General features: G+C 37.4%; 1 protein-coding gene across 1 annotated transcript in view; it reads right to left on the bottom strand.

Moving 5' to 3' along the window:
* The window catches only part of SYNE2 (spectrin repeat containing, nuclear envelope 2), a 342,029-nt gene that overhangs the window by 202,473 nt on the left and 111,945 nt on the right, over window positions 1–27,611 (bottom strand). Inside the window, exons 34-46 of the mRNA XM_006891797.1 lie at window positions 24,706–24,807; window positions 23,240–23,440; window positions 22,729–22,900; window positions 20,774–20,886; window positions 19,659–19,861; window positions 19,059–19,178; window positions 18,664–18,958; window positions 15,933–16,084; window positions 14,347–14,656; window positions 12,519–12,683; window positions 10,908–11,249; window positions 2,685–2,840; window positions 1,270–1,535 (exon numbers count right to left, since the gene is read on the bottom strand). Of these exons, the coding sequence (XP_006891859.1) occupies window positions 1,270–1,535; window positions 2,685–2,840; window positions 10,908–11,249; window positions 12,519–12,683; window positions 14,347–14,656; window positions 15,933–16,084; window positions 18,664–18,958; window positions 19,059–19,178; window positions 19,659–19,861; window positions 20,774–20,886; window positions 22,729–22,900; window positions 23,240–23,440; window positions 24,706–24,807 (2,597 nt within the window). The remainder of the gene's footprint in view (window positions 1–1,269; window positions 1,536–2,684; window positions 2,841–10,907; window positions 11,250–12,518; window positions 12,684–14,346; window positions 14,657–15,932; window positions 16,085–18,663; window positions 18,959–19,058; window positions 19,179–19,658; window positions 19,862–20,773; window positions 20,887–22,728; window positions 22,901–23,239; window positions 23,441–24,705; window positions 24,808–27,611) is intronic.

The following is a 27,611-nucleotide window of genomic DNA, read 5'->3' as shown; positions in this document are numbered from 1 at the left end:
TGTTCTTCAGTTCCTTGAGCTTAAGAAATGCTGAGAGAGTTCAGCCCTTTTGATTTTCTGACTCCAACTCCTTACACATTTCATAGTAATACTTTACTTTGTTGTTCCGTGCTGCTTTTTGAAATCTTCTGTTCAACTCTTTAATATCTTGAATTAGGTGTTATTAAAAGATTCTGTGTGGTATTCATACATAAGATTAAAACATCTAAAGAGCACTCTGTCCTTAATATAAAATCTATAATCTTGTTTACTTTGATTTTGCAAAAGGTTTTTGTTGTTTTGAGTATCATCAAGTCAGACTCGATCCAGAGCTGAGACCCACAGCTGACACTCTCACAGGTTTTAAGAGGCAGATAATTGCATGGGATGATACTGCCCATCCTTCTCCCACAGAGCAGCCACGAGATTCAAACTGCATGCCTTCAGGACTGCAGCGTAGCTTCTCGGCACTAAAAATACACAACTAAAGGGAAGGAATGGAGACTGATGGGAACAAGGTATATAAAAATACTCTAAAGTATTTCAACTGTCATCCGTGGTCCCAGCAGTCAGGAAATACAGAGATGCATTGCAATGGGAAAATCTGCAGTTAGGGACCTCTCCAAATTATTGAGGAGTAATGATGTCCGTTTGAGGACTAAGGTGTGTCTGATTCAGGCCATAGTCTTTTCAATCACTTGCTATGCATCTGAGATCTAAACAATCAATAAGGATGACAGGAATGAATTGATGCCTTTGAGCTGTGTTGTTGGAGAAGAGCAATGAACATCCCATGGATGGCCAAGAGAGCAAACAGATATATCTTGGAAATGGTGCAGCTGGAATGCTCTTTGGAGTCAAGAATGATGAGGCTTTGCGTCACATACTTTGGGCATGTTGCTAGGAGGGGCTATTCCTTGGAGAGGTACATGATGCTTGGAAAGGTAGAGGGTTGGTGAAGGAGAGGAAGACCCTCAACCAGGTGGACTGACAAAGTAACTGCCTCAATATGCTCTTGTGTGTCAGGAAGAGTGAGAATGGCACAGGATAGAAGAGAGCTCAGATCTTTTGTTCACAGGGTCGCTTTGAGTTGTGCTCGACTCAATGGCGCTTAATGACATATATGTGTATACACACACACACACACACACACACACACACATATACTATATTCCACATATCTTTTCCTTAAAATGGCTTTCATATATATAACCATACCATCCTAGTATCATGACATCTCAATATAAACTCTATACTTAAATATAAAGACTATAGAATTCTCATACTTACACTTTCAGACTTTCCTTTTCTATTAACAAATCTTTCATTGATGATTCAAGTGCAACAAGGTGTTCCTGGAAATCCTTAAGGAGACAATATTGGCTTTCTTTGTTCTCCTTCAAGGTAAGGAGTGCCTGGAGCAAACCATCCAAGTACTGCACCGAGTATCTGGCGTCATATGGAACCAAGGCACTGGCTTCTGATTGGCTGAGAGGTTCTGTTTGGTTCAATAGCTCAATTGTTCCTTTCTTTGCTTCTAACTGGGTATATAAGTTCTAAAAAATAAGTCAAGCAAATCAGTAAGTATACATTCACTTATCTATTCATAAGCTCAATCATGTCCTGTCTATTCTTTTACTTTCTGATAAAATATTCTACCCTCAAGAGGTTTTAGGAAAACTAAGGTCCTGACATTTAAGTGGCTTTCAACTGGAAAAAATATTAAAATCCAGCTAAAAAATCATTACCGGTACAGCATCTTATAGTAATAAACTCATTCTGTGTTATCAGGTTCATCCTAGAGAGAGGGTGAAACCAGACTGCTCCTTGAAGGCAAGTATTCTGAGGCTTCGTCTGACATACCTTGGGCATGAAGCAAGGAGGGACTGGTCCTTGGGGAGGGACAACATGCTTGGAAGGGTGGAGGGACAGAGAAAGAACATCGATGAGATGGACTGATTTAAGGTAATGGGGGTAGGTGTGTCGGAGACAGTAAGGTTGGCATAGGATAGAGCAGGTTTCAAGGCTCTTGTACATAGGGTCACTATGAGTCGCAAGTGATTCCACGGCACATAACAACAGCAATATAATGATGTTAAGAATTGACAATGTCTAACTTTGAAATTTTGCATTTTTTATTATTTAGCCAAATTATCCCTCATTGCTAGTTTAGATAAATGTTTACTGTATTCTAGGAGTCACTTTTAGTTTCAAAAAACATGGCCATCTTAATCCAACCCATGGCCATGTATTGGATTTCCAGACTATTTTACCCAGCTATTAAGTATATAAATATAGACACAGCTATGTGTAAACACAGCTGTAAAAACAAAGAGGGAAGATCTCACCATGTTAATAATTATAAAAAATAAAGGACTTTATCAGAATTAAAAGAACACATACAACTAAGAAAAGTAATGATAAGTCATAACCTCCAAAATTTATCATTGAATAAAGAAGTTTTCAGGAAGTTTGTGAATAAGAAAGTAGACTAATGCTCATTAAACTCTTCTACTTCTTAAATGGAAAGATTTATACAACTTACTGATTAGTACATAATTATGTAGTTACCAAATTGATCATCAGGCAAAGGTTAAATAAGACTTTTCACTCTGTGCAAGCAAGATTTTGGTAATTAAACGATATTGTATTATACTGGGTAAATGATGCAATCATGTTGTCAGTGTTTTTTCCTGTTTCCATACCTCGATGTCTTTTAATTGTTCATTTCTTAACATAATATCCAATTCTAAAGGTTGATTTTGCAGCTCATTAACTTTCTGCTCATCTTCAATGTTTTTCATGCTTTCTTGATTATGGAGAGAAAGCTGTTTTGACAAAAGCATTTCCACAGCTGAATTCTGAAAACATAAAAAGATTAATTGCTGAGTAGTCCACCTTCCAAATAAATAATTATGTGTCTTGATGAAAATATTCCATTTTCTTCTATTTAACCACATGAAAGACTTTTAGAAAGTAGGTTTCTCTCACTCACTCATTGCCACTGACTCAGAACCCACTCATAGATGACCCTTCACTGGGCTTCCAGCGCTACAAAAACACAAGGGGAGATTGACCATCTGTCTCCTGCGGGGCCACTGGTGGATTCAAACCATCAGAGAAGCATCGCCTTTGGGTCAACAGTGCAGCTCCCTATGGACTACGACACTAGAGCTCCCTAAAAAAGTATCTACTACCAAAGAAGATTTTTCTCCTATACAGTATTTAGTGTCTATATTGGCATCTTAAAAGAACAAACCTTTTAAAATCAAGACAGTAGAGGATCTAGCTTTACAAGATTTTATACAGAGGCATAATTTATAGTCTTAAATAAAGACATAGATAAAAAAGTAAAAGTTTCAGATTATACTTAGTATTTACCACAAAGTAAAATGCAAAACAAGTAATAACTCAATGTTATTTATTGGTGTAGATGTAAGTAATGTTATGTAGATGTAGTATAATGTAAGTAGTAAGAACAAGTAATAAGAACTGATATGAAACAATAAATGGGCAGACAGGAAAAAAATAAAAACTAAAATGTACCTTAAATTAGAATTAAAAATTACAACTTAGGGTTATAGATGCAGATCTTTTCTGAGAGCTATAGAAACTTGGAGTCCTTTACAGTATAAATAAGGACAGGGCATATGAATTGGCTTATTCAGTCTTTTCAATAAATATTTATTGATCATGTACACATACCAGGCATTACACCAGTAATTCTAAAAGATTCCCATTATTTTGTTAAAAGACTCAAATGAAAGCAATCTAATTCTGTCATATATTTTTATGTCAGTAAATTGTTCATGGTTCAATAAATTATATCTCCAAACAAAGCAGCAATTATCATCTTAAAAATAATGAAAATTAAGTGAGCTCTGGTGGCCTAGCGGCTAGAAGCTGTTCTGCAATCCTGAAGGCTCCTGGTTTGGATCCACCAGACACTTCCCTGGAGAAGGAGGGGCAGTCTCCTACTGTGCCGGATGGATCCAATTCGACAGTACAGAACAAGGGGGATGGGGTGGAAAGAAAGATTGAAAAAAAAATACTACCAATAAAACAATGTCGAGATACCATCTCACCCCAGCAAAAACAGTAAGTTTGACAGGACAGCAAATAATAAATGCTGGTGAGGAAGTAGAGATTGGACATCTCATACACTGTTCGTGGGAATAGTACCACTATGGAGGGTAGTCTGGCATTTCCTCAAAAACGGAACAAAAATACCATTTACTCTGTCTCACTACTGGGATAATATACCCCAAAGAAATCAGAACTTCAACATAAACAGATATGTTTACTGGAGCATTATTTACAATAGTCAAGAGACGGAAATAGTCCAGGTGCCTATCAAAAATTTAATGGAGAAACTATGGTACATTAATAAAGTGAAATACTATGCAGCACTGAAAAAAATGCACTTGTAAAACACTACCCAATATGGATGAGTCTGGAAGACATTATGGCTAAGTGAAGTATCTCAATCACAAAGGGAGAAATATTGCATAAGCCCACTATTTTAATATTAAATTTCCTCTTCTTATCTAGTTTTTCTGGAGTTTATTTTTATATACAGCTTCACTTATTTCAATGGTAAATTCAGCCTTTATCTGTAAATATAAGTATTTTGCTTCATTCTTGGATGCTAGCTTAGTTGAATATGAAAATCTAGGTTGATAATAATTTTCCCTAGTTCTGTGAAAATGGCCTTCACACTGTCTTTTGGGTCTCAGTACTAAAATAGTTGATCTCATTTTAACTGTTCCATGAGTCTTTTTTACTGTTGTTTTTTGTTTTATTCTTCCTTATCTTTTGGTGTTTTCCTACTTGACTAATCTATACTTAGCTAAATACATATTTAACTTTATCTTGCTCAAAGTTGTCTGTACTTCTTGAAACAACAACAATCCTTTCATACTAAACTACGAAGGCAAGAGAGACTCCATCTCACATACTTTGGGCACATGGACTGGAGGGACCAGTCCTTGAAGGGGAACAGCGTGCCCGGAAGGGTGGAGGGACAGTGCAGGAGAGGAAGACCCTGGTTGACATGGATTGACTCAGTGATTGGAGCAATGATTAGGTCTGTCAGAAATTATTAGATTGGCCCAGGACAGGGCAGGTTTCAGAGCTAATATACAAAGGGCCACTATGAGTCATAGGCTACTTGATGGCACATAACAACAACCAAGGCAAAGAATATGAGAAAGAATCATAATTCAGCCCAAGATGTAAAGCTCTTTCTGCAAGAATTACTCCTTCCTCCTTGTCCCAGGTCTGACCCCAGAACACTCATCCACTGCTGCAAAGTCTTGCAAATTTTACTCAGATGTCTGATCATCTCCCAAGATTTATCTACCGAAGCTTTCTAACATAAACATTACAAATGCTCAGAAATTTCTGAAAAGAACTAAAGATGATTCAGACATACTAACAATTATGCCCAGTGACAAGCAAATGAAAGAAGCAATTATAGACAAAAGGTTTTTTAAAAGCAATTATGTCAAAGTGGTTGACACAGGGGAAAGATTAGACAAGAAAGATCACCCATATGAGTTAAGCTGTAATGTTGCTTCATAATTTTTTCAGGAAATAAAATGAATTAAGGAAGGTGTTATTTTCCCTCTCATCATTTCTATTTATGGACACCAAAACTCTTAAGTTTTGGCAATCATAGCTTTTTATTACTGATCAATTTGTTACTTCATTTAACCTACGTAGTTTAGGGAACATGGAAAGTAGTTCTGCCTTCTTATAATTAAAAACATAAAGGTAATTATACAATAAGAGTATGGTTAGCCAATATTACTGAAAAAAAGGAAAGACATAGAGGGCAGGGGAAGAATAATGAAAACCAGAGTTACAGGAGGAAGTGGGGAAAGTGATTACACTGTAGATATTGAAATTAAAGTTGTCAAACAAAATGTGTATGATTGGTTCAATGCAAAATTAAATTGCTTTGTGGACCATCATTTAAATCACCATAACTGCCCAATACTTGCAAAAGTACTCAGTTTGATTTTACACCAGAAGTATTCATACTGTATTATGCCCGCCTTTGCCTTTACTCCATCTTACTCTTTCTGATAAAAGTCAGTAAAGCCAGTCAAAGGTCTAGATGTAAGATATTATTTAAATGACATCTAAAATTAAACCCTTGACAATGGATGCAACAGATAAGTGCCACAATGGCAATTAAAAAAAAAAAACACCAGTAATACTCCTAGTGAATTGAAGAAATGATATAAATTTATTTTTTTTAAAAAGTAAAAATTAAAAACTTCCTAAAAAAATCTTCTGAAGACTATTTTAAAGAATTTACAGACTCCAAGAAGGTATGTAAAGCATTAATGAGATATTTAACTCATGGTAAACTTTATGTTGACAATTGTGTCCATACATTCTAACAGAATAAATAAGGCTCAAATGTTTGTTAAAAGACCTTATTTTCATTGGTATAACTTTAACTACCTTATAGTTTAGTATGATGTATTTTTCACATTTCTTGTAGTATTACTGTCTATTCAAGAAGATAAAGTAAATGAAGAAAAGTGTGGCATCGGGAATGGAAGGACTCAACAACAACCTGTGTTATATAGATGATAACCTTGCTTGAAAAATAAAGAATATTTTTAAAAAAGAGACTATTTGAAGCTCTTACTCTAAATGATCAAAGACTAGAGCCTTAAATATGGATTTCACCTCAACATAAAGAAGACAAAAAATCTTCACTACTGAACTCATGATAGATGGAGAAAAGACTGAACTTGTTAACAATTTCATTTTACATGGACTTACAATCAACAACCAGAATAACAACAGTGAAGAAATCAAAAGCTTTGGTGTACTGAAAAAAATTTACTGTCAAGGATCGCTCCAAAGTGCTGAAGAGCAAAGATGTTGGTTTAAAGACTAAGACAGCAGTTTAAAGACATCTTCAATTATTTCATATGCATCAGAAAGGTGGACAGTGATTATGAAAGGTCCTCCCAAAAAATCTATGATTTTGAACTGTGGTGTTGGTAAGGAGTACTGAATACCACATAAATTGCACCCCCCCCATATGTCTGTTTTGGAGGGAGTGTAGCCAAGGTTGTCCTTAGAAACAAAAATGGTGAAACCTTGTTTCACATACTTTGGGCAGTTTGTTAGGAGGTCCTTGGCAAAGCTATCATGCAAGGAAAGGTGGAGAGTCAGAGAGAGAGAGGGAGACCCTCAACCAGATGGACTGACCCAGTGACTGTAACAATGGGCTGCAGTGCACTGAGACCATGAAGATGGCACAGGATAGGGCCAGGTTCAGATCGTTGTTCAGAGTTGCAATGAGTCGTAGTGAACTTGGTGGCACCTAGAAACTGTCCCAAGGAGCCCATGGCATACTGCACCAGGTGTCAAGCTGCTCCACAATCGGTGGTTCAAATCCACCAGCTTCACAAAAGAATGAGCAGTCTCCTCCTATACGGATTTACAGCCTCAGACACTCAATGGAGGACTGCTGTAAGTCACAATGTACTCAACAGCTGGGGGTTTTGGAGTATGCAGGTCTCGGTGAGAAGGAAGGACACCATGCTTGGAAAGGTGGAGAGAGAGTACAGGAGAGGAAGACTCCAGACGAGATGGCTTACACATGACTGGGGTAATGGGGGTAGGTGTGTCAGAGACAGTGAGAATGGCTCAGGATAAGACAGAGTTCAGAGGTGCTGCGCATAGACTCGATGAGTTACAAGCGACTCAATGGCACATAACAACAACAACAATTCTTCTACAGGTTGACAGTGGGATGGAGTAGCACTGCAGAAGAAAGGTCTGATGACCTGTTTATAAGCAAGAAAGCAGAAAGAAGTAGTTTTACTCTGCACCATATGAGGGTTCCATGAGCAGGAATCAACTCAAAGCAATGGGTTTGGGTATGGTTTATGCATATATTTTATATTTCACTAGTTGCAAACTTTAAAATTACTCTAAACCTTATAGTGCAAGACACACACACAAATACACACACTCCAAATGAAAGCAACAACCAAATAAATAAGCCCACTCTTGTGACGTTTATTCTGACTCATGGCAATCTTCTGTAAGATTTACAAGACGGGAAATCTTAACAGCAGATTACCTCATATCTGCACTGTTTAATTAACAGCTTTTTTTTTGTTAATAGCTTAATATGTAAGGCTCTGTGCCACCAGAGCAGCTAATATACTTATTGTAGACAAAATAAGAAGCATAGATTCAGAAAAATTTTCATGGTACAAGAGAGACAAAAAAGCATAATGTTGTTAGAGTACTAGCATTCTGTAACCTGGATTTGCGATCAGTCATTTAAGACTTGAATCCTTCCATCATCTTAGGGGGAAACCCTCTAGCCCAATTTTAATGACGTCTAATAAATCATTAATAACTCACTCAAGATTAAGTAATTTTTAGTAATCAAAAAGAAATATGTTTATTATTGGACCAAAGAGTCTCGATGGTGTGTGCCATGATTAAGTGTATGACTCTTAATCAGAAAGCTGGCAACTGAAACCCAGGAGCTGACCCAGGGAGGAAGCTCGAGTGGTCTTTCTCTGTAAAGACGTCAGCTCAACACTGCTGAGTGGGAACCGACTCACAGCTGATTCTCAGTTGCATCCCATGTGAACTGCATAGGAGGAAACTGCTCATTTTGGTAGTGAAGAGTCAAACTGCTGGAGAAGCCTCTACTTTGTGTGGTTTCTCAGCACAACTCCCTACTGACTACCCCACCAGAGCTCCCGTTATCATGAATTTATACCCTTGGAAATCTTCTGGACAGTTTTCTAGTCTACAGAGTCACTGTGGATACTGAACTTGGTTTGGTTTAGGGAGTACCATTTCCCGACCTCACTTCCTCCGCTTCCATTTTCTAGCTCTACTCCAACAAGTTCATACATAGGGTTTTCAGAGGCCTGCCATTTCAGAAGTGGAGGGCCAATCCTTCTTCCTAGTCTGTCTTAATCTGAATGTTTAGACTTAGAGGAGTATCTGACAGACAGCAATCTGTGGAGTAAAGATAAATCCCTAATTTTGGAGTTGACCATTAGTTACAGTGTAGTCCCTGCCCTTAGCCCAGTGCCTTGACCCAAACAGATTCATCCTAGAGAGGGTTAAACCAGGCTGTTCCTTGGAGGCAAGGATTCTGGGGCTTCATCTGACATACACTGCACATGTTGTAAAGAGAGACAGGTCTTTTAGAGAGGGACATCATGCTGGGTAGAGGGACAGTGCAGGAGGGGAAGACCCTCTATGAGGTGGATTGATTGAGTGACTGGGGTAATCGGGATGGGTGTGTCAGAGGCAATGCGATTGGCACAGGATAGAGCATGGTTTAGGGCTGTTGTACATAGGGTCACTATGAGTCGAAAACGACTCGACGGCACATAACAACAACACTCCAACAAGTGGTGCTAGCCAGAAGGTCAGTGGTTCAAATTCACCACTCTTTCCACAGGGGGGAAAAATGATGTGGTCATTCGCCTCTGTAAAGGTTACCGACTTGAAACCCTATGAAGTAATTCGCTCTGTCACAAAGGGTCACTGACAGTTTGGATTCAGTTCATTGTAACAGGTTTCTGGTTTTTAAAAATGTATATTCTATTATATGTATACTTCAATCAAGCTATGCAGTTTGGGGTTGGCAGTCAAAATAGATTTGAAGGCAATTTAAAAGTGATCATGCAACTTTCTTCAGAAATGTCATAGAACAGGACTAGGTCTTTTCCCTTATCCATTTACCTTTAAATAATATTTATTTAACGTACACAATCTTAGAAGTATCACCCCTTGGACCTTTAATCCTTTAGGACAATAGTTCCTTAGGCAGAACTAACATTGTGGGATTTATAAGAAGACTCTTAGGGTCAGAAAGATGCTTCATTGGCATCTATGCCTGTTTTACCTATTGCTGTTGTGGTTGTGTGCCTTCAAGTTGAAACCAACCCATGACCCTCCAGCGGGTTTGCAGAAGCAAAAAACTGCACAGGAAAAGACTGCCCATCTCTTTTCTGTGGAGCAGCTTGTGGATTTGAACTGCATGATCTGGGATTGCAGTCCAGCTTCTTACCACTAGGCCACCTATTGCGAGCTAACTTTAATCCTTTTCATCTTCCACACTTCTACATCCCTGTAAAATAGTACAAGTTCATGTGTTCTTGATTCCTATAGATTACATATTAATAAAAGGCTAATTAGGTCTCACCCTGAATGGTTTATACCTCGCTACTGTCCATCTGGAACCTGAATTGACAGGTTGCTTGCTTTCCAGGGAGGTACTTTCAAATGTAGCTCTTTGTGTCTTTTCTATTTTAAACTCTCACCTATAAGAAAGCACTCCACAAGCCACAGGAAATGCAGCTGTTTGGTTAGAATGAAAAGCAAAAATTCTTCTTTCTTTTTCCCTGGGAAAAACTAGGAGTCTGAATGCTGATATCCTCACACTAAAAATTCTAACACCACTTAAAACGGTATTTGCAGTACAGAGTCAACATAAGAAGAAAAAGATAAAAGTCTATCCTTTCAAATAGTCTCTGATTTCATTATAGAAGCCGGGGGGGGGGGGGGGGGGGGGAATTAGGCTCTTGGATATTTTTCACAAAAAAAACATGTAAAATGTATTTTCTTTTCTTTCCCTTTTCTAATTTGCCTTTGTGCTTTTAACCCCAGAAACTGCATCTGATTACATATCAGAGAGAATAATAAGCTTAAATTGATAACTGATATTTTAACAGTAATTCACCACTAAAATTCTGGACTCTTTTCTAAGAGTTCTTCTTAGAAGTGGGTTTCATAAATACACAGCACATTGAGGGTTTAATTATAAAATCAAAAAGCTAATTCACAGCCCTCTTTTACGGCCAATGCCTCTTCACTCTCAGACTCAGTGTCTTAGAGAGTGCGTTCGCAGTACCTACCTTGTTTAATTCCCAGTCCTCCTCCAACTTTGCCATGGCAGCCGGGTCCTGAGTGGACGCCGGCATATCTGAAGTGACCGCCTTCTCTCTGCCCAGCACAATAAACCTTTCTTTCTTTTCTGTTGAGCATTTTGACTTGAGAATGCTATTGAGACAATCCTCCATCTCCTGCTTGGCAGATTCAAGTCTGTTTTCCAACTCTTTTTGTTTATACTTAAGTGATGCTAAATCATCCTTAATAATCTTCTGTCCTGCTGAAGATGTATTGGACTTGATGGATTCAGCTAAAGTGAAAATCTCCTCAAAAGTACTGTCTTGTAAATGGAGTCTATTCTCTAGCTCCTGTGAGTGAAGAAAATTATTATGAAAAGTATCACTATTCAATTGGCACAAGAATTAACTTAAGTTTATAAATCATAGAATGTTCATTTTTATTAGAGAAAAAACATTTTTCAAAAAGGGTCCAAAGCTAACTCATATCACAAAGATGAAACTATGGGTGAAGTTTAAACCAGTGGAGTATTCCAGATAATATTCTCAAAATTATTTTCATTAAAGCGTAGAAGTTTACAAGAAAGGTGAAAAATTTTCCTTAATATAGTTACTGGACCATTGGAGGAAGCCAAAAATCATGTGTGCCTATCATGTGCAAAGCACTGACAAGAGTCATTTAGAAGAAATCTGACCTACAGACATAGGATTTGCCAGCCTACACACACACTGAGTAAAGCATTATGGGTGACGAGAAATTAATCTATTTAGCACATCATCTTAAATACAGTAGGAAATTAATCAGTGCTTACTAAATGCATGAACAGATAAAGCTAATTTGAGAATTCTTAACGCTAAATGAATTTGAAGTATTATAGAAGCATCTCATGTTACTGTCTAAATAGTTTAATCTTTGAGGTCACTATATTAACCCCATGTGTTTAATCAGTCACTGTCATAACTGCAGTGTCCTAGAGGTAAAAATGAGTAATGAGCTAAGTTATTAACTTGAAAGAGAAGACTGAGTTCACCCTGAGGAGGTTCTGCAGAAAGACCTGGCAAATCTACTTAAAAACCCCCAGAATACACCAGCCATTGGCAGCCCAAAGGAGAACAGTTTTACTCTGCATGCATGAAATTACTTTGAATCAGAGCTATTTCAATGGCAATTCATATCCTAACTGGACTACACAGTAAGTTCATTCATGCATTCATTTATTTGGTCAATTAGATCTTGAATTTCGAGATGTGTGAAATACTGTTTACTCATTCCTAAGTTCTAGGGAGACTGCAACACAAGCAATTATAATGGAAATAACTTATGATAAGAAATAGGCACAGATTTTAGTCTACATGCAACGGCTAAACAGGGCAGACATAGGGAAGGCCTGACTGGTTTCTGAAGGACAGGACACCAGCACCGGATTTTGAAAGGTAAAGAGGAAAAAGTCAAGTCATAAAAGGGCAGGAGGGAAAAGAATTATAGATAAACACAAGTTATACCAGTAGGTAAAGAGGCAGGAGTGCAGACATGGCACTCAGAAAGCTACAAACTGGATTTTCCCTAGCTATAAGTAATACTTATTTTTTTAAAAAAAGATTATATCTAAAAATTAGTACCTGCATCTTCTGTAACTTTTCCTCAACTGCTTCTTGACTCACAGGCTTCTCAGAAAACTCACACATTTCCTTGGAAAAATTGTCCAACATGGTATTCAGGTCCGTAACACAAGCCTGGTATGAGTGGTGTTCTTGAACATGACTTTCCAATTTTTGGACAGAATCCTAAAAATCAAACCACAGATAATTTAAAAATTATTTCTCTCTGAACTTTTCTGCTCAGAAAATAATTGTATTTTTCACACTTGTTCATTGAAATTTCATATCAAAATAGGAAGATGGTCATAAATTGTCCAGAATTCTTAAAATTTAAAGTTTTAGATAACTCAGTATAAAAGGAAAGCTTACTGAAATCACATTTGTTGGACTGTCCTTCTCCACCTTCATTTTATTTCTAAAAACAATTTCATCTGTCAAGAGGTTCTCAAAACTAATTCGCTACTGATTACATAATAAAATCACAAACATTCATAATTATTCAAGTACCCACTGCAACAAGAAACTGTAGGAGCAACCTAACCCTGGATCACTTTCCCAAGACTCAAACTACAAACTTTAGAATAAACTTTTTGTGTGAAGAAAAAAGCTGAGCTATAATCAGAAAGGTGCACAATTCAAATCCAGTAGCTGCTCTGTGGGAGAAGGATGGACAATCTCCTGTGTCTGCTTACCACCTCTGAAAACCCACTGGAGGGTCAGCTATGAACTGGTTCCAACTCAACAGCAAACGAATTACTGTTTTTTAAAGGTCATCCACCTGGCGTTTATTTTTGTTATTACTAGGTAAGTACTAGGTTAGGGAGCACTAGTGATGTAGTGCACTGGTGATGTAGTATGTTATACTGCTCATCAAAAGGCTGGCAGTTCAAATCCTCCATCAGCTTTGGAAGAGAGATAAGCTATGTTCTCCCAGTAAGATCTACAGCGGCAGAAGTCTGATAGAAGGTTGCTGTGTGTTGGAATCAACTCAGGAACACTGGTTTTGGGTTTTTTAGGTTTAGCAGTCCTTGGAGGCATAGATTCTGAAGCTTCATCTGACATACTTTGGACATGTTACAAGGAGGGATGAATCCTTAGAGAGGGACATCATGCTTGGGAGGGTGGAGGGACAGTGTAAGAGACAAAGACCCTCGATGAGATGGACTGATTCAGTGACTAGGGTTAGATGTGTCAGAGACAGTAAGACTGGTACAGGATAGAGCAGGGTTTAGGGCTGTTGTACATAGGGTCACTATGAGTTGCAGGCCAACTAAATGGTACATAACAAAAAGTATATAACTAAGACAATATTAAACCAACCAATAATCAAGCAGGTTTCTTACACAGGTGATCTTTATACTGAGTTTGGCCTTTTGTGTGCTATCCATTATTTTTTTTAAGAAAATAAACCCTCTCCTGAAAAATGGACATTTTACCTCAACTTTTTAATGTAGATCATAGGGAAAGAACCCCAAAGAAAGGTCTTAAATAGAAGGAATATACAGAATAAGTAATATAAACTATTGTAATAGATGGGGAGACACGGTCATCCTCATAAAATACCTTGTAAAAAATATTAATCATTCCTAAAGAGGCTGAAAAAGAAAACTCTGATGAGAAGAAATAACATCATCATCAAACAACATACTGTTTGGTCCTCTTAGCAGGACTGACTGGATTAACTGCTCCATTCTTAAGAGTTCACATATAAAATTAATAGTTGTCAGTTACATTTAAAAAGCTTTTGGCCTAAAACATGAAGAAAAAAAATATCCTACACAAAGGGTTTTCCCTATTAATTCCCATATAATTATGATAGCCACTTCCAGTTTTATTTTGTCCACTTCACCTGCAGTTGTTGGAGAAGACTTTCATGTAGGTGCTTTATTTCCAGCCACGGATCTTCACTAAAGCTGGGATTTTTTGTGCACTCCAAGAGGTACTTTCCCTGAGATTTTAATTCTTTCAACAAGGATGTCAAATCTTGTGCTTTCTGGAGGAATTTTTTATAAATTTTTAACTGAGCTTGCTTCTCCTGCAGACCATGTTGCAGAGCAAAGCCCACTTCCTGTTTCTTCATTAGTTCTGTAAGCATTAACCTCAGGTCCTCCTTGCTCTGCAAATACTTCTCTCCTTCCAGCTTCAGTTTTTCCTGATGGCTAAAATGTTAACACAATACTGTATATAGGTGAAATCGCATTTAACACAATGGACTGGCATTATGCATCATATACAATGTTGTTGCTAGGTACAGTGAGTCCAGTATGATTCACAGCAATCCTGTGAACAACAGATCTGGAAAAGAGCAGTCCTAAAAACATTGTTATGGATATTATTACAATAGGATTACTATTTTCTTTATGCCTCTACAATAAAACAAAGAAACACAAATGTATATTATTCTCAGAAATGCTTTCAGCCAGATAATAAGCAGCTCTAAGTTTTAGGAAGCTCTTGTGGCCTCGTGTTAAGGAATTGCACTGTTAACCCAAAGGCAGGTAAGGAGGCAGTTCAAATCCACCAGCCTGCTCCACAAGAGAAAGGTGGACAATCTCCTCCCATGTGGTTTAGCTTCTGAAAACCTGCAGGAGGGTCAGATATGCGTTAACAAAACAATACAACATAAAGACGCTTAACTTGATGGCACCCAACAATACCACAAGTTTAAAAAATTAAGAGAGCAATTATAAATCTGTAACATAATAAAAAATGAAATATTTTTGTTACATAAAATCTGACTTAAGGATAAATATGAATAGTGTCTATTTCAGACTAGTTCCAACAGCTTCCGCCTAATGTATTATTTTTTTCCTGCATTGTACTTGTTCACATAATTACAATACACGAACATTCCTCGGTGTGCTAACCAACTATGTTTTCTGTAGCTTAAGTGTAGCTTTTGATACATTTTCAGAAAAATGTAAATGTGAGATTTCTACCAGATAACAAATGTATCATTTTAAGGCACGTGACAGGAGTTAGGAATGTTGACCAGAATAAAATAAACTGAGTTAGTCAAAATATAACCATATTCAGATATTTAAGAATCTATACTTGGATTATATTAGAATATATACTGAAAGGCTTTAATTTTTCTATATAGAGTTACCACGCAGATGTACTGAGGTTGTTTGGGGGAAGAGAATTTTAGAATTGAAGGCAGAATAACAAAATGTTTGTAGTTTGTTACTAAGAACCCCTGGGTGACACATAAACGAAATGAAACATTGCCAGAGTTGTGACAGGGTCCTTTCTTATCACATCGGGAGAAATGCTTCTGTTCATTTCTATCTCTGACATTGTGGAGGTCCCTGACACTGTGGACTTTCATTCCAAAAGATACTTTATCCAAATGCAACAGGCAGACAAAACATACTTGTTATGGCTTCGCTGCACAATGGAAAATGATGGAGCTGGTGAAGGCATGTCCTTTACCTTAGATACGTGTTGGCTAGATGGAGCGTGTTGTCCCACTGATTCCTGATATCCGTAAGAGTCTCCTGAACCAGGGGAGCCTTGCTGTTCTCAGCCTGCTTCATAATGGTCTGTATTTTAGCGTCCCCTTCAGGCTTCAGCAAAATGATTTCCTGAAATAAAGGTTTTAAAATCTCATTATCTTGTATAATTTACGGATGATGACAGTGTCTTTATTTACAAATACGATTATTGAAATTCTAACTGTAGAACGTGTTTCAAAACTAACTTTTCACTTTTACCTATGTCTGAAAAATAGACGCCTCTCCCTTCTTTGTTTACACAAAGTTGTTTCTCCAACATTTTCCTGTTTAATCTGATTCTATTCCTGCTTTTCCTGGGATCATCAATTATCTCAACTCACTAAAGAGTAATAAATTCCAACACCAATATCACAAACCTTCATTCATACTGTTACTTACAGAGGGAGAGTTAGATTAGCAATACAAGGCTTTTTCTAGTCAAGACCTACAGGAAGCTGAAGTGTCTCTCACGCCAACTCTCATCTCTCTCCCCTAACACAATTCATTCCCTTCTCTGTTCTGTTCTTACCCTCCTCTGCTCCAATAATCAAGTTCAACTCTTCCTGTAAATACTCCTCACGTTTTAACTTCTCTGGAAAACATTTTAGACAAAAACCTCAATATTTTTTATATTATTCAGTAAGTTTAATTACTCCCATGTTTATGTGACATTGAGTCACCTGCAACTCATAGCAACCCTATGCACAACAGTACTAAAACCTGCTCTATCCTGTGCCAATCTTATTGTCTCTGACATACCTACACTCATTACCCTAGTGACTGAATCAATCCATCTCATTGAGGGTCTTCCTCTCTGCGCTGTCCCTTCACCCTCCCAAGCATGATGTCCCTCTTCAAGGACTGGTCCCTCCTTGCAGCGAGTCCAAAGCTTCAGAATCTTTGCCTCCCAGGAGCAGTCTGGTCTCACCCTATAATTCTGCCTATTCTTTACTTTGTCATCTTCTAAGTGCTTCATGTGCTTTGGATTCTCTTGGATTTCCTCTTAAGAACATGTGCTTTATTCATGTACATTTTTAACTGGCAATCTCTACTTAATTTTCCCAAAGACAGAATCAGAACTCAGAGGAACTTATGTCTTCCCTGCTTACAACAGCCAACCATACTTGGGAATCCCACTCAGCATCTAAAGAGCTTTATGGCCCAAACATACCCACTCTGGAAGAGATGTTCTTGCCATCCATCCCTGCCTGTGGCAAAGCTGATGCCCTTGTTATACTAGCATATTCTTTATGCAAACAGCCACTCGAGCAAGCAACACTAGGACACATGTAACATGTGCACACACATATGTCAGTTACATTTAGAAAAGGCTCTGGAGTCGGCCACTCATGCATGTACTGGGCATGATTCATGACATTGCCAGAAGTAATTTTGGCCTCACTTTCCATGAACAGTCTGAAAATGCTTCTTTTGAGCATATTTTTATAAGGAATAAACCATGGTTAAGAAGTCCTAGATCAAGTTCGGCAGTACTCTGGTAAGTGGGAAATAAACTACTGAAACTGTGCTTGCTCTGGGCCAGTTTATAGCCAAGCATGAGAGCAGTGGAGTTGTTCCCTGTAGTTGATCTACACTCAGGACCAGAGAGAGGTGGTAGGTTAGGTGAGAGGCTGTGCACAGGTCTGTCACAGCCTGAGCACGGCTGGTCTTGAGGTGAAAGACAGGAGCTACTGCTTATGTGTGCCTCGGTCCCTCCATGCCAACTCAGTGAGAAGCTAGGTGGCGGGACGGTGGCAGTGTACTTACCCAACCCTACAGGGTCCCTGGGTGACCAGTGCAACCCATCTCATCTGACAATGGAGCACACTCCCCACCTCTGTGCCTGTGGTTCTCATGCTGACTGTGCAGGGACCGTGTGAGCAGGAAATGCAAAGGCTTGAGTGCATCAGGTTGACGGTAGGCAGAATGTGCATTGCTATGGCACTGTCTCCATCATCTGAGAGGCTTCTCGAGCCTAGAGTATACAGACTCAAGCACCTCCTAGGCCAGGGCCAGCCATTTTGGTGGGGGTTGTTTCTAGGTGGAAAGAATGGATTTTTTTCCCCTGCACTAGAGAAAGCCATGAGCAAGTCAAGAAAGGAATCATGCCAATGAGGGGCTGCTTTAGAAACTCCAGGGTATGCTGGGGAGGGCATGCTGATAGAAACCAAACTTTCATGCCAGCAGGCACCGAGGCAAGGGTTTACCATTAAATCACTGGACAGTAACAAAAAAACAAAAAAAACTAAAGTCAGTAACAAGAAAATGAAAATACCAGTGTAGCAGACTTACGAAGCTAAGATGCAAGAGATTTCAGTTTGCACTGATTTATAGCATGTTATCGGTATACAAATATGGCATAAAAATATCCACGCAAAGTTCCACTGGTTATAGTTTAAATTTATGGTCTTTAGTTCTATTAATTTTTCTGCATTTCTGAAGGTACACAGCTGGGCATGGCCCTCTCAAAGGGAAATAGATAACACTCTTTTTCATAGCATGAAAAGAATGTAAACTCATCACATTCCTTCTCTTTTATAAGAAAAGTGATCTGAATTTCTTCAACCTTTCCACAGTGATCTTATTTTCCATTAAGAAATCAATCTCAGCAGCTTTCTTCTAAATCTTCCCCAAATTAGAGTTCACTCTGACCTCTGAAATTTAGTTACCTTTATTTTTTGGATTCGTTCTTCAAGGGGCATTTGGCCTTCAGATGAATTCAAAACCATAAGGGATTCTTTACTCTCTGTTATCCAACGAATTACATCATCAGCAAGATCATTAAAGCTCTGGTCTGCAGCAGGAGGTAACTTCGTGTCTTCCTCACTTTGACATAAGTGTCTCAAGAAAGTTTGATATCTATCGATCAAATGTGCTGAATCAGCCATTATTTCTTCTTCTTCTTCACGAAGTCCACATTCCTTCAAAGAGTTGTTCAAGTGGGCCAGAGATGCAAACTGTTCCCTGCAAATTTTAAATACCATTGACAGTTTATAGGAGCCACTATATCGTAAAATAAATTCGTAAATGTCAGGAAACCCAATTTCTATGAAACGAGCTGTACCTCTTTCCATCTAATGCTTGGCAAAATAGCTCAGCTTCCTCTTGTGACTCTTCCATTTGTTTCCACCTCTCTTCTTGATTGGTCAGCCAATTACTCAGGTCTCTGTGCTCAGCGTGGAGCCTGAGAGGATATAACATGTGTTAGAATATAAAACAAGCACAGAGTTAAGAAACATGTGTGGGACCATGGAATTTTTTAATAATCTTGGCATGAACCTAGTCAGTCTAGCAGAATTTTACTAAACAATAGATATTCTTTAGAGAAAACTTAACTTGAAGTCTATCAAAAGGTAAATAATAGTGTCTATTAAAGTTATATATGTATGATATACTATTATAGCAGTAAGTCACAAAATATATCCTAATGAAAAGAAAACAGAATGTGTGCATATTAGAAAACTTGAAGAACTCTCCAAAGCACTTTAGGTCTGTGTATTTATGTTTTATATATTTTACATATACTACATATATTACATATATATAATTTATATGTCTATGTACTTATACTTGCTTGCTAATGTGTTTGTATACTGAAGCAGAAAATATGTTAAGAATTGTACAATAACATGGGGCTTTTGTGCATATCATCCCTACGTCCCACCTCTGCAGCTGCTGTAAGACGTCATCGAGCTCCTTTGTTCGTGCCTGGCATATGGACTCCATATTTTCCAATTCCAATGCCTGACTAGAAATCCAACTGTTCAGCTCCTTAACATCTGCTTTGGGAAGATGCTTCTTCACCTGATTCAATATCGTTTCTACCTGCTGTATTTCACTGTCTCTTCCTTCAAGAGTCAAGAAATCCTGAAAAAAGACAAAAAAGTCCATCCTATTTTACCGGCAATTGTGGTCTCTGCCACCTGCATGACTATTTTCCAAACTAAAACACAGACATGCCTTTCTCCTAGCATTCAATAAAAGAGGATTAAGGAGATGGAGTTAAATCTAATGGCAAAAGGTCAAAAACTAATTTATATCTGTTCTAGACTCTGCGTGATATTTGCATTTCTGAGAATTCTATCAAACAAAATAATGCAGGTCCGCAATGAAGGTGGCAAGTCATAAAGCCAGGAAATCACAGTTGTACTCAGTGTCTCCTAAATACTAACTCCTTTTTAGAAATAAAAATAAAAACTAAGCAGAGCCAGTCCATTAAATTTTCCACAGAACAGTATTTTTATCTCAGTATCTGTACATAGACATTTGAGTATTAGCTGCAGAAGTTCATGGAAAGTTAAAGAAAAGGAAAAATAAATATGACTAAATTTAAAAAGATAAGCATTTACTCAACAGTATACAGCAAAATAATAACTATTTTAAAGGAAACTGTGCACTTTATTTACTTATTTATTTTTGCTGTTTATTTCAGGCACTTTCCCAAACCAGCAGTTCATGATTCAAATGGATTTTTAAAACAAAACAAAATTTCAAAGTCAAGAGATTTCTTTCAAGACAGTCCAAGCTAATGAAAATCTTAATGGGTCAATAACTTAGCAAATATTTACCAGTAAATATATAATTAAACAGTACTTAGAATAGATGTAAAAATGGAGAAAATTAAGAGTTCCTGGGGATAACTCTTGGTTATTTGCAAATATTATCTCTTCTGCAAGTAAATTAGCTAAGATAAACAAATTAATATTCTTTTATTTAATGCACCTCTATACTTCCACTATTTAAAAAATATTTTTATTAAGATATACATGAAAATCTTACAGAAAGTTTTTGTAGCTTTTGTTCCACACTCTTTCTTGTTTCTGATGAATCAAAACACTCCTTAAGGTTCATTTTAATATTGCTGAACCAGTCATTGAAGTTCTTGCACTGATCTGCAGGAAAACATATTAACACAAGGGGGAGCCGGAGAGTTATCTTCACTCAATGATACTCTTTTGTTTTCAAACTTGCTTTCTACTTCCCGAGAACAAGTCAATGTCCAAGGTGACTCCAAAACCCGATTTTAAGAAGTAAGTTGTTGTTGTAATGTGCCAGTCAGTCAGAATCGGCTCACAAATGACCCTCTAGTGGGTTTTCAGAGGCAGTAAATCCTATAAAAGTTGACTATGCATCATTCTTCTGTGGCGCAGCTGGTGGATTTGTACTGTATGCCTTTGTATAGGCAACACAGCTCCTTACCACTAGGAGGCAAGTGTACCCTTAAGGCCGAAGTTGTGTGCCATCAAGTCAGACCTGACCCATAGTTGGGGTTTGCAGAGACAGTTTAATCGCAGAGAGGAGATTACAGTTGGTGGATTCAAACAGAGTGTCTTTGAGATTGCAGTGCAACTTCTTATCACTAGGCTAGAGTACCTAGCAAATAATTTTGGTACATTTTCTACAAGATTATTTTCAAAGCTAGAGGGAACCCAAGACATTTAGAAAGGCAGAACACTCATTGGCACATACCCAGACTCACTGGCAAGTGACTCAAACATCAAAACTTTGGTAATTTTCCTTCATGAAGTTAAGATTTGGGATTGAAAGAAAAAGATGTTATTTATGTCTGTGTTTTAAAGAGCTTAGTGTTCAAAATGGCTTTCCTAGTCACTGAATCTGATTTTGCCATCTGATGGGTGGGACTATGTGAATAATGCATGTTAGGCCATCCACAAGAGGACTGGCCAGCCTCACCAATCCAATCACCAATCACCAAGGGGACTGGCTAATCTACATTAAATTGACAGAGCTAGAAGCAGAAAGGGACCTCTAGTGACCTGATGTAAGAAGAAGCTGTGCTGCAATCCCAAAGGCACACGGGTTGAGGCCACCAGCTGCTCCACAGGAGAAGGATGGGCAATCACTTTCCATGGGATTAACTGCCTCTGAAAACCAGCAGGAAGGTCAGCTATGGGTTGGTTCTGACTCTAAGGTACACATCATCATCATCAGTAGCAGAAAGAAGATCTTTCCGGCCACCAAAAAAGAAGCAAGGGAACGTAGGATATCCTTGGGTCGAGAAATACCTGTGCCAGCTAGACCTATGGAACCAGCAGCAATGGTTGAAGTAAAGGACTAGAGACACAAAATGAGATGGAGCTGACCTTGGGACTGCTACATCCCATGGACTGAACCAGAGCTAAGCTAAGAGCCTTTGCTCAAAATAGTTGGACAACTTTGGGGGAAGAGCAAGAGCCAATACTGAGAACTATGTAACACTGGCTTAAAGCAACAAAGCTGAAGGCTGAAGTGCACACAAGCACATTTCAGAAGCTGCCCTAACTGTATTCTGATACTAACCTCGATTATAGCCTTTTAACATTTCCAATATGGTTCTGTGTGGTCTGTGAGCTATCACATCAGATTTTGGAGCCAGTAAAGCAGTTAAGATTGGTGCTGGGATGAGTAACAAGAGGTGTAGCTGTGTGGGGGACATGTCTGACCTCCTGGAAATTGGTTTTGTGTTGTTGATGTTGTTGATGAGGACAGTCTCTCTTTGTAAAATTGGTAAAGGTCAGCTATATCTGTCTCCTTGTGGTCCTTGCTCTTTTTACAATGTCAGTCATGATCAGTGAGTTGTCCCCCCTCTTCCAAAAATATTTGTCCCAACATTATTTCCTTAAATACACTCTCTGAAACTAACTCTAAGATAGATTTAGATTCACTTCTATAGTCACAGAACTAATCACACTTTAAAATTGCCAGAAACCCAGAAGAAGAATCAATGTGCTCACCGCTCAATAAATTAGAAAAATGATCTTGCAAAGCACTTTTCTTTGTATTAAATAAATCACTGACACTTTCATACTGCTTCTTTAATTCAGAGAGTTCAGGAGTCAAACAGCCTATTTGATTCTCAAGTAATATCATGCTGTGCTTTTGCTGTAGAATCTGTTGCTGTATCTCCTTTAAAAAAAAAAAAAAGAGAGAAACTAAGTAGGCAAACAATATCCATAAGTCAGAATATGGGTGCATTGACTAAAAGTATATTATATCTCAATTGTTTTTGAAAGGAGACCCAGACAATTTTCTATCCAGTAGATGTTTTTTCTCTGTTGATTAATTTAAAAGGCAATGCAATTTAATATCAAATAGCTGTCCACAGCAATTCAAAAGTGAAAATGCTAAACACACAGAGACTGTTTTGTTGATTTTTCTTCTCCTTAGATTTATTTTGGCTTCTTGAAGACAAGGAGAAATATATATGAAAATAAATTTGAATAACAAGAGAGAAGCAACTGGTACCTCTAGTTTAGAAAAGATTTCCAAGCTGTCAGAGGGAGATAGTGCATTTAAAAGCGATTCAGTCATTCCAATCTGAGTTTTGGCCTGGTCGAGGTCCTCTCTTAACTCATCTGTGTTACCACTGAGTCCACAGCGCTTGGATTCACCTGTTAAACCCATTTTTACACTTTCCATTTTGTTCAAAATCGAAGATTCCATGATCTGAAATAATGAAACAGATGAAACACTTCAACAAACTTAACTAGATTTTAAGACTAGAGTTCAAGAGGGTAAATGTGGAGACATAATTTCATTTAGAAAGAAATTTTTGTTCTTTATAATTCTTGTTCTACCTCACTAATACAATTCAAATATTCTTTTTTTAAGGAAAAAGGGTAATGAAAAAAACCCCTGAAAATAACATTCTAAGGCTTTTCCAGGAGATTAATCTAAATACTTCTTCCTAAAACAAGCTTTATCTAGTTTGTTTAATACGCTAATACATTCAATTAGTATGTTCATCTAGCTGGTCATCTAATACCTCATTGAGCTGTTCATCTGAAAATATAGTAAAACAGAAAAACAAAAACAATACAAATCTATGACATTAATTACTTTTAAAATGGAACAAATATAAGAAATTATTCTAAATTTAGATTAAATTATTCTAAATTTAGTTGGACTTATTCTGCTAATGAAAGAAAAGGAATTCAGGTTTTAATTTTGTTTCAGGCTTCAGGTTTAGAATTTATCATTAATGAATATTACTTAAAGGAGATAAAGAAATTGCAATTGAGTTTTTAATTATTTCTTTATACCATCATTCATTTTTATATTATAATGCATATACACTGTTTCTTTCATGTACATTTTGTCTGATACATTTTTGTACATTACGGTTTATGTAATGACTTACTATTGATTTATTACTTTTACCTCCCTGTCTCCTCAAGTTGCCATTACACCTTACCTATTCCTTCATCTCCCCATCCCCATACTAATCCCTGCTCTCAGAGTAATTTTCTCATCCTTCATCCACACCCATCAGAGCTGAGGCACTGACACCTGTACACTTAGGTTAATAGCCATGTTAGTCACAACAGCAAGAAGATGATCATCAACAAACAAATAAATAGAAGAAAATAGGGTATTTACCAAATGGAGTATTACGCAGCATCAAAAACCAAATGATTCATAAAGTATAATAGAATATGGGAGAGCCTAGAGAGGATTATGTTGCATGAAATAACTCAGTCACAAAAGGAAAAATACTGCATAGGATTTCTACCATGAAAATAGGAAGCTAACTGTAGTGTAACCGAGGGAGAACAGAAATGGAATAGGCAAAGGGAAGGAACTACAGGAGAAAGAGCAGGGAGGTTCAATCTGGGAAGAATCAATGTACAGACAATACAGCTATTTTAATTAGCAAATAGGAACAAGATATATATAACTGTTTAATTGCGTTTTTTAAGGAGTTCTCCTACCTGCAATTCAAGAGGTATTTCATTGGTTTGAAGCAGAAACTGTATTTCAGCCACTCTTCTAAAAAATTCTGGAAGTTTTTGTTCTTGCACTTGTAACTCTTTCTAAAACACATAATTTTAAAGATAAATATAATTTTATTTTCTGGTACCCATGTTTATTATTGTAGTATGTAGTAATATGTAGTAATTTAGACAGTGGTTTTTTCATTTCCTTCCATCACTTAGTTGCTTTAAGACATCATCAGGGAGTTATAAGCCAAGTGCCTCTAGCATGGGGTAAACATGGTAACTGAGTGAAGTGCGTGATTGGTGGGGTTTGGGGTGGTGCTGGAGAGGGTTCAATCAATCATGATAAAATGAGCCAACTATTAATTTTCTATTCTACTCTCTCTTCTCTTTAAAATCTTAATTGTAATTACTCTATATTGAGCCATTTCACTCATACATACAGAATAATCACTAAAATAAAATATTTTAATTTAATATTTTCTATTTTAATTTAAAATAAACTCTTTTTAAATTTCTGTATTTAGGTTATTTTTTAACATCAGAGAAAAGTGAGATATATATGCCAAACAAGAGCATACACACGATGTGAAAGAACTCATGTCATAGATACATGTATCCATTATATAAATATATATTATATATCTATATAATTATGCCATGGGCCCTAGTAGTACTAGCACATTGTACAGAGCTTGGCTGCTCACCTAAAGATTAGAGCTTTAAATTCTATCACTGGCCTCTGAGAAATCAGCCACTGAAAATTCTATGGAGTAAAGCTCTCCTTTGACATGTATAGATGGTCAAGATGAGTTGAAACCAGTTTGATAACAACTAGCAAATCTGTACCAAGACACACAAAGATTGGCAGAATTTGATCCACAGTTTATAATCCTCAACTTCATGTTTTTAGACAACATAGAAGTTGTTGTTTTTAGCTGCTGTTGTCAATTCCAATTCATGATGATCTCATACAGAGAGAAGACAACTAGTAGCACAGGGTGTTCAAGGCTGTGAATGTTCAGGAGATCATAATAAGGTCCTACTTAAAAGAGATTTCTTGATGTACTGGAAGCGCTCTCATTTCACTTGGTAATGCAGCGCTTAACCACCTTCACCACCAACAGACTCCAAGATAACCTTTATCTCAAATGCACTTAAAAGGCTCATAATCTTGATTCCTTTATACTTAAAAAGTAACCATATCATTTCAAATTTATTATTATAAGTCAAGGAAAGTCTTGACATCTTTGCAAATTTCCTTGGAGAGGGACATCATGCTTGGGAGGGTGGGGGGACAGCGCAGGAGAGGAAGGCCTTCTGAGGTGGATTGATTCAGTGACTGGGATCATTGGGATGGGAGTGTCAGAGACAGTGCGATTGGCACAGGACAGAGCGGAGTTTAGGGCTGTTGTACATAGGGTCGCTATGAGTCGCAAGCAACTTGATGGCACATAACAACAACAACATTTGTCAAATGCAAGAAGGAGGGATATACATTTAAAAGTTAATAAAATTGTAATAATTAGGTTAAAAAAACCATTTGAGGCATTAGTACTGAAGACCAAAAAGCCATCAGGTATACAGGACTATATATTTTTATTTCACATGCAATTCCATATAAATATTAAAATCTGACTTTTAAAACTGTTACAGTGTTTTGTTAATTTACCAAGCAAAACCAAAACCAAACACACTGATGGTGAGTTGGTTTGGACGCATGCTGGTCCTCTATTGGGTTTCTGAGACTAAATTTTGGGAAATCTTTATGGGAGGAGATGATCTATCTTTCTCCATGGAATAGTTGGTAGATTCAGCTGCTAACCTTTCAGTCAGCAGTCCAATATGATACACACTGTGCCACTGTGTTCCTCTGCCCTTCCACCTACCAAAATAGCTGTTTACATGGTCCAGAGTAATGATATGTATACAAACAAGCAATTAGAATCCTTCTGGCAAATCAAAGGAGAAAACAATAATGCTTTCTAAATAGCAAAACCTGCTCTTGATATTCTAAAAACTAGCTTCTCAAGCTCTGAAGGAGGTAATACTGTTCTTTGTGTTTTTCTTGCCATACTAATTTTCAAAATTATGACATTTTCCATAATTGTGGTCAAGATAAAGAGTTGGCAAATTAAAGTCTGTAGGTCAATATTTTGATTTAATAAAGTTTTAGTGAAACCTACTTGTTTACTGTATGGTCAATAAAAGCATAAAAGTTATAATAGTGGAATGTAAAGTTGCAACAAAGATTGAATACATTACAGCCACAATATTTACTATCTGACACTTTAACAAAAGGAATAACCACTCTTGGAAATATTTTTTTTTTCATTTTGATGAAGATTCTCCAAGGAGGTTTTAACCTTTTTGTGTGTGTGTGCCATGAACAACTTTAGTTATAAAGCGAAGTCCATGGACCACCCCTTCCAGAATAATATTTTAAGAATAAAAATAAAAAATAAGGAATTATAAGTGAAAGCTATTAAAATGAGCTACATATATGAAAATAATCTGTGATATAGTAATGTCTCCATTTCTCTATTAATATCTTAAGTAATAACACCTATCCGTAAACCACTAAAAAGCCCATTTTCAGAGCAATGTTGTTGTTATGTGCCGTCGAGTCGCTTGTGACTCAATAGCGACCCTATGTACAACAGCCCTAAACTCTGCTCTGACCTGTGCCAATCACACTGCCTCTGACATTCCCATCCTGATTACCCCAGTCACTGAATCAATCCACCTCATATCATAGAGGGCCTCCCCCTCCTGCGCTGTCCCTCCACCCTCCCAAGCATGATGTCCTTCTCCAAGGCCCGGTCTCTCCTTACAACACGTCCAAAGTATGTTAAACAGAGCCTCAGAATCCTTGTCTCCAAGGAGCCACCCAGTTTAAC

Source organism: Elephantulus edwardii, unplaced genomic scaffold (genome assembly GCF_000299155.1).
Source record: "Elephantulus edwardii isolate Elephantulus edwardi_28Jun2011 unplaced genomic scaffold, EleEdw1.0 scaffold00104, whole genome shotgun sequence".
In the NCBI taxonomy this organism is placed as follows: domain Eukaryota; kingdom Metazoa; phylum Chordata; class Mammalia; order Macroscelidea; family Macroscelididae; genus Elephantulus; species Elephantulus edwardii.
Note: the sequence above shows the minus strand (reverse complement) of the source record. Positions and strands in the feature narration are given on the sequence as shown.